Source organism: Bubalus bubalis, chromosome 8, assembly GCF_019923935.1.
Source record: "Bubalus bubalis isolate 160015118507 breed Murrah chromosome 8, NDDB_SH_1, whole genome shotgun sequence".
Classification (NCBI taxonomy): Eukaryota; Metazoa; Chordata; class Mammalia; order Artiodactyla; family Bovidae; genus Bubalus; species Bubalus bubalis.
Genome location: NC_059164.1, coordinates 65581564 through 65597505, shown reverse-complemented (window position 1 = coordinate 65597505; position 15942 = coordinate 65581564). Strand labels below are relative to the sequence as shown.

Here is a 15942-nt window from a genome sequence, read left to right as displayed (position 1 = left end):
CTCAAGTACTGTATTTTGTACTCTCTCTCTCTTTTTTTTTTTTAACTATCAGAGCTACTCCATTTCTTCCATATGATTTTTGCCCACAATAGTAGATACAATGGTCATCTGAATTAAATTTGCCCATTCCTGTCCATTTTAGTTCACGGATTCCTGAAGTGTTGATGTTAACTCTTTCCATCCCCTGCTTGACCACATCCAATTTACCTTGATTCACGGACGTAACATTCCAGGTTCCTATGCACAGTCACAGAAAGCTCGCCAAAATGATCACATGGATCACAGTCTTGTGTAATTCAGTGAAACTATGAGCCATACCATGCAGGGCCACCCAGGATGGATGGGTCATGGTGGAGAGTTCTGACAAAATGTGGTCCCCTGGAGTAGGGAATGGCAAACCACTTCAGTATTCTTGCCTCAAGAACCCCATAAACAGTATGAAAAGGCAAAAAGATTTGACACTGGAAGATGAGTCCCCCAGGTCAGTAGGTGTCCAATATGTTATTGGGAAAAAGTAGAGAAACACCTCCAGAAAAGAATAAAGAGCCTGGGCCAAAGTGGAAGTGATACTCAGTTGTGGATGTGTCTGGTGATAAAAGTAAAGTCCACTGCTGTAAAGATCAATATTTCTTATACATTAATATTTCTGATAATACTTCTAGTACTTTATTTTAATGCTGGAGTATATTTGCTAGTATATGAGATATTGAAGAAGTTGTTACTTTTAAAAAATTTGTTCAAATATTCTATGTTTTGGGTGAATACCCTCTTGGATCAAAAGTTACTGTTACTTGTTTTCTAGTTTTACTATATTGTGATCAGAGGATATTATCTTTACTGTTTCTTTTAGTTTATTAAGATTTTCTTTTTGTTGTTTAATATGTAGTCATTTGGGGGAAGTGTTTTGTATTTGTATTCGAAAGATCTTTTACATCCATCTTTTTCTTACTCTGTTTGTCATGGACTGAAGTGAGTTGAAGTCCTCTGCTGCTAGTATTTCTATTTCTGTCTGTTTTGTCTGTGCTTTATGCTTTGTGAATGCTAGTGCTATGTCTCTTATTCCTAACTAGAATAACTGTGCCATTTCACCTTTTAGTGCTATAATGGTCCTTTGTCTCTTTTCACGCTTTTCTCCTTACATCCAACCTTGTCTGATGTTAAGATTGTAATTCTTTATTTCTTTTCGTTTGTATTTGCCTGGTAAATGTTTTCTTGTCCTGTTACTTTCAACTTTTGTCTTTTTGTTTTGGATATGCTTCTTGTTTACAGTGCAGGGTTAATTTCAGTCAGGATCTAATCTTTCCTTTTATTGTGTTGGTTTATTTCATTTATATGTATTAATAGGCTAGTTTTAGTTCTGGCATTATAATTTTATATACTTTGTTTTTCTGGCTCTTTAAAAATGTTTCACCAAATGGCCAGTTTTTCTTTGTTTCATATGCTTCTTCTTTTAGGAAGAACCATTTTTCTTTTTTTAGAGAGTACTTTCATAAATATAATTGTATAGTATTTTTTAGATATTTTTAGACACTTAATTTCTTTTTATGAGCAATGATGAAATTAAATATATTTCCTTTCTCCTTTCTTACCTCCATATCCCAATTTTAATTATCTCTTTATCTTAATCTTTAAACTAATAAATATATTTATACTTCTGTTATTTGCCTTGTCAACTTCAAATGATACTTTTTTGTACCCAATTATTAGACAATAATTAACTTTTAATTTTTAGGTATATAATTTGTATATCATAATTCCCACATTTGTTTTAATCTTGTAGTTAAGTAGATTCACTTCTCAGTGCCAGTCCTTTTGCTTAAGCTTTTCCAGGCCTGTCTTGATTAGTTGAGGTTTATCCTCATATAAATCCTTTGAGAAGAGTCATGGGAAACAGTTCTCTAGACTTCTTGTTTAACATTGCTTATCTGTGTTGTTTTTAAGTAACAGTTCAACTAGATATAAAATCTTTGGGTTATGCTTCCTTTACTTGAGGATATTATAAACATTCTTCCAGCCTTATAGTGTAAGTTGCTACTCTGGAGAAATCTAAGACCAACCTGATTTCACCTCTTTTTTAGAGTTGACATTCTTTTTACCAAGGTGCCTAAAGAATTCCACTTTTTATGACAAAAATACAGTAGCGTATATATTAAATAGCATTGATTTTTCATGATTAGTTCTTTCTAGGATTCAGTATGCCCTTAAGTATATAGATCTAGATCTAGTTTTGTTTCTGTGATGTTTTCTTGAATTTTATTTTTTACTATAGGTATGTGATGAAATCTCCTTTTTATGTCTTCCATAGGTAATGATTAAAGCTCTTTTCATTTCCAGTTTATTCTCACTTTTGTCCCCTTGTGGTCCTGTGATATCAGGAATGTCATTTTTTTCTTGTGCTCCATTTTTTTCTAGTTTCAACTTCATTATGTAGTAGGTTGTTCCCTCTTTTTCATCTTCACTCCTCAACTGTTATATCTTGACATGTGTTCTAGGACAGTTGTTTCCCTATCTTTCCCTGTTTTTTTTTTTTAATTCATGGTAAATAAGTTGATTTTTTTGAAGCTAGATAAATATTATATGATTTACCGTTCAGCACACATACGTTTACATTATAGCTGGTGGTTCTTCCTTGTCTTCTCTGGATTGGTCGAGTTCCTTCCCTTTCTTCCAAATTAATTCAGAACTTTCACTATAAATCTTTGATTCTTTGTTGGTTACCTAACTTTAATATATATATTGTTAAACATATACTTCTGTTTTATTCTATCAAAATTAGGAGTTTTCTTTGTGCTCATCTACCTAATACATTATTCTTGCTCACTTTCCTGTCTCCTACTCACCTTCCCCTCTATCTCCAACTCTTGGGTATTATGAAATAATTTTGACTTTACATCCTATATTACATATTAAGTTTGCACTGGCAGGATCTTGCTTCTGTTTCAAAAACCCTTTGTTATGTTGCAGTTTCAATAATTTCCTTAGTCTTTCATGGATGATATACTTAATGAGCTGTTGGGTTTGCAGGTGTTTCTTGTTTGGTTTCACATATGATTACTATCTTAGCTAAATATAGGATATTTTAATTTTTTTCCCCTTTAAGTCTGTAAAATTGTAGTATTCTTTTATTCCCAGTATTACAGATGTGAGGTCTTGCTGGGTCTCATTTTCCTTTCATCTTAATTTGCCTGTTCTTTCCATTTGGAAGCTTACAGATTAATTTCTTTTTTTTTTGAAGGTTGAAACTTCTCTTTTTGTTCTCAGGATGCATCTATCTAAGTGTTTTTTCACTGTGCTCCCATCTCTAATTGAGACTTTAGAAGACTTTTCAGTCTAGAAATGCAGATCTTTAGTCAGCTTGGGGATTATTTTCTTCTAGTATTTCTTTGATTATTATTTCTTTCTCTGTTCCTTTTTCTCTTCCTGTGATTCCTATAATTTCAATACAAGAGCTCCTGGATTTATCCTCTCTTATGTCTTTGTTAATGATTTTTGATTTTTATTTACATGATATTTATTCCAGATTACTGACTTGGTTTTCTGCGTTGACCTTCCTTTTCCCTTCCTCTGAAGTATTAATCCTTCTAGGAATTTCTACTTGTAGAGTCACCATCTCCCTTACTTCCATTCATTCGTTCGTTCTGACTTTATGGTAAGTGTCTATTTCAGTTTTTTAGCTTGGTTCACCTTCATTCACATTGTTGTGTGTGCTTAGTTTATGACTTTTCTCTGTTGTGTAATGTTAGCACACATATAGATCACACTTACTTGTTTCTCAAATAGAAGAGGATAGAAAGCAAGATACTTTCCGCCTGTGAACCTTGTGCTCATAAGCTTGGTGCACACTAGCCCTTTTTGTTTAAAACTGTGAAAACTGTAGAGTTTTGTTTAGAACTGTTTCCTTGTTCTTGGGTGCAGAGAGAGTTCTAGCCTCAGCCCAGCTCAGTAGGTTCTTTCTGTGAGTAGTACTCTCACCACCAGAGCAGCCTTCTCCCCTTGTTCTAATGGGGTTCGCTCAGGTACTGAAGTTGCCTTGGGCAGCTGAAGGATTGGTGAAATTTGAGCAGAAAGAAATAAACCTCTTTCAGAATCAGTGTGTTTCCCCTCTCCTTAAAAACAATTTTTTGAAGAAAGCATTTTACATTTGCCCTTTCTTGATTTTCATGAGGTGTCATTACATGAATTTTCAGATGAATCTAGATTTAGTTTCTCCAGGGTTTTTCTCACAGGGTGTTTTTTTTTCTTAAGTAATTTAGTCGCAATATTTAGTCATTTAGTAGCAAAGTGTAAGGGGATCAGGAAAGAACTCTGAGTTGTTATTGCATGACTGTTGTTGTGAGAAATACTGGTTCTCACCTTCCTTTTTCTCCAGGTACATGTGAGTTTCACACTTTGCTTTATTATCTTGGTGGAATGGACATATAAAATATCTCTCCTGTGTATACATAATACTTATAACTCTTTACCCATAATTTTAATCAACTTATTATTATTTATTGGCAAACTCTGCATTTATTAGTGCTTTCTGGTTGATTGGCGGATAGGAACCACTTGGATAAAGAAGTCAGTACACTTAAAAAAAAGTCTGAGCTCAGCTGAGTCACCAGACTGCAAACTACGTGCCCAAGTCACCGAAACTCCAGCCCTCTGACTGTGGTGTTTTCTGTCTCCATTGGTTCATTTGTTGCTTGGTGCTTTCTTTAGTCTTCTGAGATCTTCTGTTTTCTTAGCTGTTCAGAAAATATTTTTCAAGCAGTAACTGCAAAACACCATGCTACCTGCTGGAGTAAGCAGAATCTACAAGCTTCCCTTCCTCATGGAATGTATTGTTTCTTGAATACAGAGATGGCAAAGTATTGGCCACCTCTGGCTCAAAGACTCTATTTTTGTTTGTTTGTATCAAAAATGTTGGGCCAATGAAAACAAAAAAACCAAGGAACTTCCCTGGCAGTCTAGTGGTTAAGACTCCACCTTCTAATTCCTTCCTCCTCATAGACTCAGGAGGAAGCAGAAGGGAAGGAGCATCACACTCCAGCCTCAGTTAATAAAAGCAGTACATACACATACACACTGTAACACTCATTCTCAAATTCATTCTAACAAAATGATAGATGTATTCCATAATTCATAAATCTGATAATAGTTCTGACATAATATGTTTTGTTATATGCCATTTGAGTTGACATTTTTCAGTTTCAATATGATAGTAAATGGAATTTTAATTTAGCCAACATTTAGAGTTAAGCATTTTTACATTAGCTCTTCGATTTTTAATGATCAATATTAAAGAGTGTGTGAGATATAACTATTAAAACTTTCAATTTATTTGAAGAAAACGAAGCTCAAAGAATTTTGTGTGTTGTCCAAAGTTCAGGTCTTCCATTTGCGTTCTCATTAGATCTCCATAATACTCTTAAGAGACCCGTCTAGCAGCCTTCATCATTTCTTTCAATTGAAGATAACAAGCTCAGAGGAAGAGTCCCTTCTCAGTAGTCCTATAGCTAGTATTCAGAACATACCTGTTCCTTGCTAGGTACAATTCTAGACATTTAACAGGTATTTTTAAATTCTTACCATTGCCCTATGAAGTAGGTACTGTTATCCCCATTATGTACCTAGATCTGTTGCAGAGTTGGAATTTTATTTTATTTAATTCCTATCACTGCCCTGTGAAGTAGGTATTGTTATCCCTATTATTCCTAGATCCATTGCAGAGTTGGGATTTGAATCTAGAACTGTCTATAACATTTTTAAAATTTGCTACATTATATTACCCAGATTGTTTGACTTCTGTTATTGCCATTAAAGACTACTTTATAATTGAATACATTAATATAATTTGAAAGTATACAATCATAAATGAAGTCTGAAAATCAGCTTTTTTGTTTTTTTTTAGGACTGATGGTTTTTTCTTTGCATTGATGCAAAGCAAAAATGAACTTGAAACTTTAGTTCAAAGTGTATTTTATTCTGTTTTTATATATTCAGTTTTTTTCTTTTCTGTGGTTTTTTTTTTTTTTTTTTTCCTTTTTTAATGTGGACAACTCATTTATGTGATCTGAAGAGAAACCAGGGTATTAATGTGGACAACTCATTTAAGTAAACATTTATTTAGAGTGAGCAAATCAGCGATTTGTGATAGGGAGAGAGTAAAGGAAAGTCATCTTAATTTGATATGAAGATTGGGAAGTAATTTGGTAATTGAGAAATTTCTTAGATGACTTGTAAAACTTCTTATAGCTTATTAGGTATGTGGTTTTATAGAATACTTAATCCTGAGCTTTTTCCTAGGCAAGTTAGAAACAAAAATGCCCAAGAAAACTGAATTTATAAGTATTTAGTTACTGTTGTTTTTGTCTATTTCACTTTTTAGAGTATATAGTTAGGGTTCTGTTTTATTTTGCTTATATTTGCTTGGACAAGGATCCAAATGTCAATTTCCAGAAAATCCCAAGAGTATACATTTTTCCAAGTCATCAGAAGAGTTGCAGATTCTGTCTCTTGAAGAATAGTCTTGATTTTAAAGTAAGTTTCTAACAATGCAAATGAAAAGCGACTAGGTGTTTAGTCATTTCTCAGTTATATTTAAAGAAAGCATTGACATTTATGTCAATGGCATGTAGGCAGAGGAAGCCAGCAATTGCTCCTTGAACCAGAAAAATAAATTTCTAAAAAGGATAAAAGTTGACCCTGACCACAAATTTTGAGTTTTAGACAGTTTAGTGAAGGTTACTCCCATGTTTTTATTGATATATTAATTTTACACTGAAAATGACTGTTTCCCTTTGTTAAATATAATTTCTAATTCCCTTTATGGTATTTGAGTACAGTAATAGCTCATGGATCTATAATCTAGAATGTTAATGTTAACGTCTTCAAAATCCATTAGATATAACTTTATATCTGAAAGTACTTATTAATAAACCCTGTGAGCCCCAGTTTTTCATTCTTTGAGTAATTGCTTCTTACTAATGTTGTGAATTTTTTTAATTCTTGATTTTTCTAGGGATTATTTCACATTTCAGCTGCTTTTGTTTTCTACTGCTATCATTGAGGGTTCAAGAACAAAAAATAAGTCTTCAGGTAAAATGCCTGATCCATAATAGTGCTTGGCATTGTATTTTGCTGAAAAGATCATATACTTTTGGATGCTTGATCTGAAAATAAAGTTGTGATGATTATAACTTTTTCGCATGGAGTTTTTTTGGCTGGCTCTAACAAATTTGGTCTTATTTGTTGTTTTTTCTCCCCCTCCCCCAAAGGATTTTGGCTGTGTGCTTTTTTTCATGTTGTCTTGATCTGCAATAACTATATGGATATGTGCTTGTACTTGCTACATATTTTAATTTTGCATATTTGGCTGCTTGAATTTTAAATAATTTCTTTGGGCAATGCAAATTAAGAGCTTGAGGCTATAAGTAAAATAACAATTTACAGAAAATTTTAGTTTATAAATGTATGTTCCTTGTCTACTATATTGAAATATATAGGTTTCATATTTTGCACTGGCCACATTTAAAGTGCTATTTTCAGGCCATATGTGGCTAGTAGCTACTGTTTTGGACAACATAGATAAAAGACTATTTTTGTCATCATAGAAAGTTATATTGGACAGAGCTGGTTTTCTGTTCTGTAAAGAAAGTAAATAGTAAAGTGTAAGCTCATTTCTGATAACAGTTTTTATGGCAGTTTATTAACTCCAGAAGATAAAGCATATGATCAGTCTTGAGCATGCTTCCTCTAATCTAAATAGGTAGCCATAGTACTTCTAACCTAAAGTTGTCTAACATAGTTTGCTTCTGTATTTATACTCTTAAAGTGAAATTGTTTCTTGTACCAAAATTGATGGAAGTTGTAAAAAGGCCAATAGCCTAAATTTGAATCCTGACCCCAGGACTTACTAGTTTAGTAACTTCTGGTAAATTAATTTATTTGAGCCTCATCTGTAAAATGGAGGTAATTTTAATTACCTAATAGGATTAATAAAAGACTTAAATATGTCTAAAAGCATGTAATAAAGTAGACATTTATAGTACTTTCAAATATATAATGAAGCCAAGACATTTAAAAATTAATTAGGCAATATTGTTTGTATGGAGTTGTCCCCAGCATGGAGTTATAAAAGGTCTCTAGAAATGACTAGGTCTAGAGTATCTGTTAGAAGTTTCTGTTGGCCATGGGATTATTTATGACATTTTATAAAATTGAAACAACTAGGATACCAGAATGGGGAGAAAAAGAAAAATGACCAACTTTGTTTTTGGAGAAGTCCATTAAGTTTTTTCTGATAATATTTTATATAGTGTTTTTATAACTTAAAAGTTTTATGTAAGATTCTTTAAAGACTCATCTCTGTAATATTTTGGATACCCAAAAGGAAACTCAAGGTTGACCAACATTTTGGAGGTTATGTACCTAATAGTGAGAATGGAAATTCATATTATTTGCAACTTTAAGTCTTAACGTTCTTTCTACTTCAACATGGTGTTTCCTTGATAGCAGTTGTTTTTCTGAAGCAGTTGTACATTTCAGAACTCTAGGGATGGGGCCCAGGTATATATAATCCTTTTTTTTTTTCTTTCTGTGTTGAGACAGAATACAAACCCAAGTAATTTTGGTGCCCACTTCTTGATAAAATCATTGCTGCCTTCCCAGTTTAATTCTTCTTTTCCAGTATCAGTATCTCTATCTCTGTATCAGTATCTCTAAATTAATGCACAGACCATGTGAATAAATCAAAGAATTTGACTGTAAAGCAGTACACTGCCTCTAGATGTTAGGTTGGACATTGACAACACTTTTGAAAAAGCAACATAAATTTAGTTTCTTGTTCACAATCTTGAGTATCTCTCCCCTGATCAGTGCTGTGGAGAGGGGGATTACACAAGCAAACCATGGTAGTTAAGTCTGTGTTCCCTTCTCTGCTTTTCTCATTTTAATTTTGGTTGGTTAGTCATCTGCCCTTAAGATATTCTAGTCCTAAAACATTGATTCCTTATTTTTTGAGATGGTTTTTTCATGACTGTTTTCAGTTGACTGGTTAAAGACTTTTAATAATCTTTTCCCAGCTTTCTTAAAGGCACTTCAGTCTCCTGGATTTAGTAGTATTTCTAGGCTCTAGTTAACTCTGCATGTGTCTCATTGCTAAGCTGAAAACTTCTCTTGTAATGAAAATTCTCTTTTAATGAAGTGAAGTCGCTGGGTCGTGTCCAACTCTTTGCGACCCTGTGGACTGTAGCCCACCAGGCTTCTCCGTCCATGGGATTCTCCAGGCAAGGAATACTGGAGTGGGTTGCCATATCTTTCTCCAGGGGATCTTCCCAACCCAGGGATCGAACCCAGGTCTCCCGCATTATAGGCAGATGCTTTAACCTCTGAGACACCAGGGGAGCCCTTTAATGAAAATAGAATGTCATAATGGGGTAGGAGAGGGAATACTGTGGAAAACCTCCAGATGTTGCATAGTGAATTTTCAAAAATAAAAAATGCCTTCAAATATATAAAGACAGATTCTATTGGAAATAAGTCTTTCAAATTTGAAAATTAAGTATTTGTTACTTGAGGCAGTAACTGTGAGGTTTTGCAGTGAGAGTGAACTCAGAGTGACTTATCAAAATGCAGTTGAGCAGTGGCTGTAGTATGTTAACAGCTTTTAATTTTCTGAGCAGGTATCATTTCATTAGAAGCCATTTACATTGGATATTGGGCTGCTTCTGCATTGAAATTAATGTGTTTGGAATGTTCTTGTATGTACAGGAGTACCTTTCTTAACATAGAGAATACAGTTCTGCATATTTTTTATTACTTGGGCTTAGAGACCTTGTGATTAAAATGACTGATGTTAATATGTCATTCTAGATTAAAGTAAAAAAGATTTTTTTAACTTAGTAACTGCAAAGCATATCATCATATTCTTAAAATATATATTATTCTGTTAATGATATGAATATTGGATTTGTCTTTGTTGTACTGTAAATAAATTTTCTTGTAAGCAGGATAGCCAAGGCCTTTCAAGACTAAACTTTTCCCAACTCAAAGATTTTTAATACCTATTGCAGTTAATGACAGTTGGTAGTCATAGGTCCGCATAAAAGTATTGTAAGACATTTATATTTGTGTGAACAGTGAATTTGGAAGCTTGCAGCTAGTGGATTTCTACTTACTTTTATTTGGTGCTGAGAATATGTTACAGAGATTTAGATGGAAAAAATGTGGCAATACAGTTTATTTTTCAAAAGCTGGTCTAATTTATGTTAATGGAGTTTTTGGTTCAAATATACGTAAATCTAGATGTGTTGTTAATGTATTCTAGAAGGTAGAAAATTTTACACCCTAGTCCATCAAATCTAAGACATACTTTTAAAAAATAAATTGTAAAGTTCTGAAAAAGGTATATCTTAAAATTGATTTATATCACAGTTTAGTGGGAACATTTTTTACTCAGTGAAATATAAAACCCATGGTGCATTTTATATAGTGTCTTAGGCTTAATAAAAATAAATGGTTAATTTTTTGAAGTTAGTTGTGAGACATAGATTCATTTTATGATGTGGTTATCCCTGTGGTGGAAAAAAAAATCTAAGTGGTGAGAATATACATTCATTTGGAATTATACAATTGTACAGTGATCTTCTAGTATTTCCTTCAGATCTTTTTCTCTTTGTTTTCGTTGCTATCATCTTCATATCAAATGGCAAAACTAAAAAACTTAGTAACAAGTTTGATGTCCTTTTACTCAAGGGAAAACAGTCTGTAGACCGGGGTCTACAATGCCTAGCAAGCACCTCCTCAGGGAATTCAGGGTAAGAGTGACTTTTATGGGGTCTTAAAAGAGGCACTGCAGAAACAGGACATGACTGGCTAGAAAGATTGGAGTTTCCTTATAAAACTAGGAGGTCCTGTTTTCTAGGACAAGGTAGGCTAGCTAAAGCTGAATTGGACAACTGTGGTTGATGTTGGGTTCTTGAGAGTGAGGTAATTTCTGTGGTGCAGGCTGACTTAACGTATAGGTTTGTGATGTTGTCTGAGCCACTGGCATGACTTTTGTGAGTTCTGATATAGCAGTTAACATTAACTGGGTGCTGTATAAACTGGTTCTCTGTTTGTGGGAAGCTATTCAGAACAATAAAGGAAAAATAGAGATCAAGAGGAGGAGCAAAGAATTGGGGTTGCAGTTGAGGACAGGGTAGTGGTTAGGACTTCCAGGCTCAAGAAGGAAACTTGAGAAGACTCTTGTTCAGTCACCACGTTATGGGCAACTCTTAGAAACCCCATGAACTGTAGCATACCAGGCTTCTCTGTCCTCTGCTATCTCCCAGAGTTTGCTCACATTCATGTCCATTGAGTCAGTGATGCCATCCAACCATCTCATCCTCTGCCCCCCCTTTCTCCTTTTGCCTTCAGTCTTTCCCAGCATCAGGGTCTTTTCCAGTGAGTCAACTCTTCATGTCACGTGGCTGAAGTATTGGAGCTTCAGTGTCAGTCCTTCCAGTGAATATTCAGGACTGATTTCCTTTAGGATTGACTGGTTTGATCTCCTTGAAGTCCAAGGGACTCTCAAGAGTCTTCTCCAGCACCACAGTTCAGAAGCCACAATTCTTCAGCGCTCAGCCTTCTTTATGGTGCAGCCGTCACATCTGTGCATGACTACTGGAAAAGCCATAGCTTTGATTATATGGACCTTAGTCAGCAAAGTGATGTCTCTACTCTTTAATACACTGTCTAGTTTTGTCATACCTTTGGGCTTCCCTGATGGCTCAGATGGTAAAGAATCTGCCTGCAATGCAGGAGGCCCGGCTTCAATCCCTGAGTTGGGAAGATTTCCTGGAGAAGGAAATGGCAACCCACTCCAGTATTCTTGCCTGGAGAATCCCATGGACAGAGAAGCCTGGCGGGCTACAGTCCATGGGGTTGCAAAAGAGTCAGACAAGACTGAGCAACTAACGCTTTCACTTTTCTTCCAAAGAGCAAACGTCTTTTATTTTCATGGCTGCAGTCACCATCCGCAGTGATTTTAGAGCCCAAGAAAATAAAATCTGTCACTGCTTCTGCTTTTTCCCCTTTTATTTGCCATGAAGTGATGGGAACAGATGCCATGGTTTTAGTTCTTTTAATGTTGAGTTTTAAGCCCGCTTTTTCACTCTTCTCTTTCACCCTCAAGAGGCTCTTTATTTCCTCTTCACTGTCTGCCATTAGAGTGATATCATCTGCATATCTGAGGTTGTTGATATTTTTCCCACAGTCTTGATCCCAGCTTGTGCTTTATCCAGCCTGGCATCTTGTATGATGTACTCTGCATATGTTAAAATAGACAGGGTGACAGGATACAGCCTTGACATAGTCCTTTTCCAATTTTGAACCAGTGAGTTGTTCCATCACGGTTCTTGACCTACACAGATTTCTCCGGAGACAGGTAAGGTGGACTGGTATTCCCGTCTTTAAGAATTTTGTGCAGTTTTTGTGATCCACACAGTCAAAAGCTTTAGTGTAATCAATGAAGCAGAAGTAAATGTTTTTCTGGAACTGCTGAATATCTGCAAGTTCCCGGTTCACATACTGCTGAAGCCTAGCTTGAAGGATTTTGAGCATAACCTTGCTTGCATATGAAATGAGCTAAATTGCATGATAGTTTGAACATTCTTCGGCCTTGGAATGTAAACTGACACTTTTCCAGCCCTGTAGCCACTGCTGAGTTTTCCAAATTTGCTGACATATTGAATGCAGCACTTTCACAGCATCATCTTTTAGGATTTTAAATAGCTCAACTGGAATTCTGTCACCTCCACTAAATTTGTTTGTAGTAGTGCTTCCTAAAGGCTCACTTGATGTCACACTCCAGTATGTCCAGCTCTACGTGAGTGACCACACCATTGTAGTTATTCAGGTCATTAAGACCTTTTTTGTATAGTTCTTTGTATTCTTGCCACCTCTTCTTAATCTCTTAGGTCCCTGCATCTGTTAGGTCCTTGCCATTTCTGTCCATTGCATGAAATGTTCCCTTGTTATCGCCAGTTTTCTTGAGGTCTCTAGTCTTTCCCATTCTATTATTTTCTTCTATTTCTTTGCATAGTTCATGTAAGAAGGCCTTCTTATCTCTCCTTGCTATTGTTCAAAACTCTGAATTCAGTTGGTTATGTCTTTCCCTTTCTCCCTTACTTTTCACTTTTCTTCTTTCCTCAGCTGTTTGTAAAGTCTCCTCAGACAACCATTTTGCCTTCTTGCATTTCTTTTTCTTTGGGATGGTTTTGGTCACCCCCTTCTGTACAGTGTTAAAATGTCCATAGTTCTTCAGTCACTGTCTGCCGGATCTAATCCCTTGAATCTGTTTGTCACTTCCACTGTATAATCATAAGGGATTTGATGTTTGTCATATTTGAATGACAGTGGTTTTCCCACTTTCTTCAATTTAAGTCTGAATTTTGCAATAAGAAGCTCATGATCTGAGCCACGGTCAGCTCCATCTTGTTTTAGTTGACTGTAAAGTGCTTTTCCGTCTTCGACTGCAAAGAACATAGTCTGATTTCGGTATTGACAATTCAGTCAATGATTCGGTGTAGAATCATCTCTTCTGTTGTTGGAAAAGGGTGTTTGTTGTGACCAGTGTGTTCTCTTGACAAAACTGTTAGCTTTTGCCCTGTTTCGTTTTGTCCTCCAAGGCGAAACATGCCTGTTGTTCTGGATATCTCTTGACTTAATACATCTGCGTTCCAGTCCCTGATGATGAAAAGGACATCTTTTTTTTGGTGTTAGTTCCAGAAGGTGTTGTAGGTCTTTATAGGTGGGTGTTAATCAGCATTTTTCCCAGTTTACCCAGTTCCACTTGCCGAAAACTTTTTCTGGTTAAATCTTTGATGTGATGTATTAGCTTGTGAGCTACCCAATAGTTAGCTAAAATTGCCTCAGTCATATTCCCTAAATTCTGAGAGCGTAGACCTTCTTACCAAGGCCTTTCCTTTTGCTGTGGAAGTTGCCCTGTTGCCCTCTGTAGCCTAATGGGTGAATAATCTACTGACACCTTCCTTTCTACAGACCAAATAGAGGGGTATTTCCTCTTAATGTGCTGTCTCAAAATGAATCACTGAAGGGGAAACTATTTACAGAATGGATTTTTCTAAAAGGAACTATTAGGAAACTTACCTACATTGGTCTATGTTTAAGCATTAGGGAGAGATTAATGCACCTTTTCCCTTTTAGCTTGTTTGAGTTTTATTTCCAAAGCAGTAATTTATCTATTTGTGATACAAATTTATATTGCATGTTCCTGCTTTTGCTTTGTGTTCTCTAAACTTATTAAGTTTCTCCATATTAAAAGTAATGGCATGTTTTAGTTATTCCTTGTTTAAAAAGAGTCACAAAGCATATACTAAGATATTTTTAGGCAGGATCCTTCCAAAAATTAAAATTTAATGTTAAAATATCAGTTAAATTTTCAGTATAAAACATAAATTGAGAAAACGTTGGTGGGTTTTTTTGTTTGTTTGCTTTTCTTTTTCTTTTTTTCAAAGGGAAATTTTGCTTTATAAAGGGTTTCACTACAGTAGTATTTGTGTTTAAAATACCCTGCAGGACCTTTTTCAATTGAGTCTACTTGGTGTCTGGGATAAACTTTTTTTTTTTTTTTAATTTTATTTTATTTTTAAACTTTACATAATTGTATTAGTTTTGCCAAATATCAAAACTTTGGATAGTTGCAGAAAAGGATTAAGAATTGTTGAGCCCAGTGTCTGAAATCCTCATTTCTAAAAGTCCCTTTCAGAATCTACACAGAAGCTTTGATCTCCCTCGTTTTGTATGTTCTTGAATTAAGCATATTTTTTTAAAGTCCTGTATTCGAGATGATTTCTTTAACTTATGCAATTTTGTTACTTTAGAATTTTAAAAGTTATAATAGTATTTTAATGTCTTTTCTGCCATGTTATACTGTCTATACTTTTTTGACCTAGCTTGGTGGTGGTTTAGTCTCTCAGTTGTGTCCAACTCTTTGTGACGCCATAGACTGTAGCCTGTCAGGCTCCTCTCCTTTGTCCATGGGATTTCCTAGGCAAGAATACTGGAGTGGGTTGCCATTTCCTTCTCCAGGGGATCTTCCTGACTCAGGGATCATACCCAGATCTCCTGTGTTGCAGGCAGTCTCCTGCATTGCAGTCAGATTCCTTATTGACTGAACCACCAGGGAAGGACCTTTGCTGCTAAGTCGCTTCAGTCGTGTCCGACTCTGTGCAACCCCATAGACGGCAGCCCACCAGGCTCCCCGGTCCCTGGGATTCTCCAGGCAAGAACACTGGAGTAGGTTGCCATTTCCTTCTCCAATGCATGAAAGTGAAAAGTGAAAGTGAAGTCACTCAGTGGTGTCTGACTCTCAGCGACCCCATGGACTGCAGCCTACCAGGCTCCTCCATCCATGGGATTTGCCAGGCAGGAGTACTGGAGTGGGTTGCCATTGCCTTCTCTGGAAGGATCTTTGAGCACGAGATTAATATTGGTTAGTAGGATGAATTCTAAATTACAAATAACGGACTTACTGATAAAATTTTATAGCAAAGTTGTTTGCGAGTTGGAAGATTGTATACTGTGTTTGTATTAACTGTAATGCCTCAGTGAAATCTAAATGAAATTGAGAGACACTGTAAGTAAAGGTAAATATTGTTTAGTGAATTACAAATAGTATTTCAAATATAGGTGCTGAATTTTATGTGCTTCTGACAAAAATATGCCAGACACCACTCTGTAGAAGTTAGGATTCACATAATTCTTTCAGTTCTATTGTGCTAAATGCATTTTCTTTTTTCTCAGAGGACGTACTGAGTAAAGATGCTGGGGAATGTGCAATATGCCTTGAAGAACTGCAGCAGGGAGATACTATAGCACGGCTGCCTTGTCTATGCATATATCATAAAGGGTGAGTTTATTTTTATGTTAGCCAAATTGATATTAGACTAAAAGACC

The 15942-nt window shown here is 35.4% G+C and overlaps 1 protein-coding gene across 1 annotated transcript in view; it reads left to right on the top strand.

The window, feature by feature from the left end:
* The window catches only part of ZNRF2 (zinc and ring finger 2), a 94082-nt gene that overhangs the window by 67967 nt on the left and 10173 nt on the right, over window positions 1–15942 (top strand). Inside the window, exon 3 of the mRNA XM_006055696.3 lies at window positions 15790–15895. Coding sequence (XP_006055758.2) covers window positions 15790–15895 — 106 coding nt within the window. The remainder of the gene's footprint in view (window positions 1–15789; window positions 15896–15942) is intronic.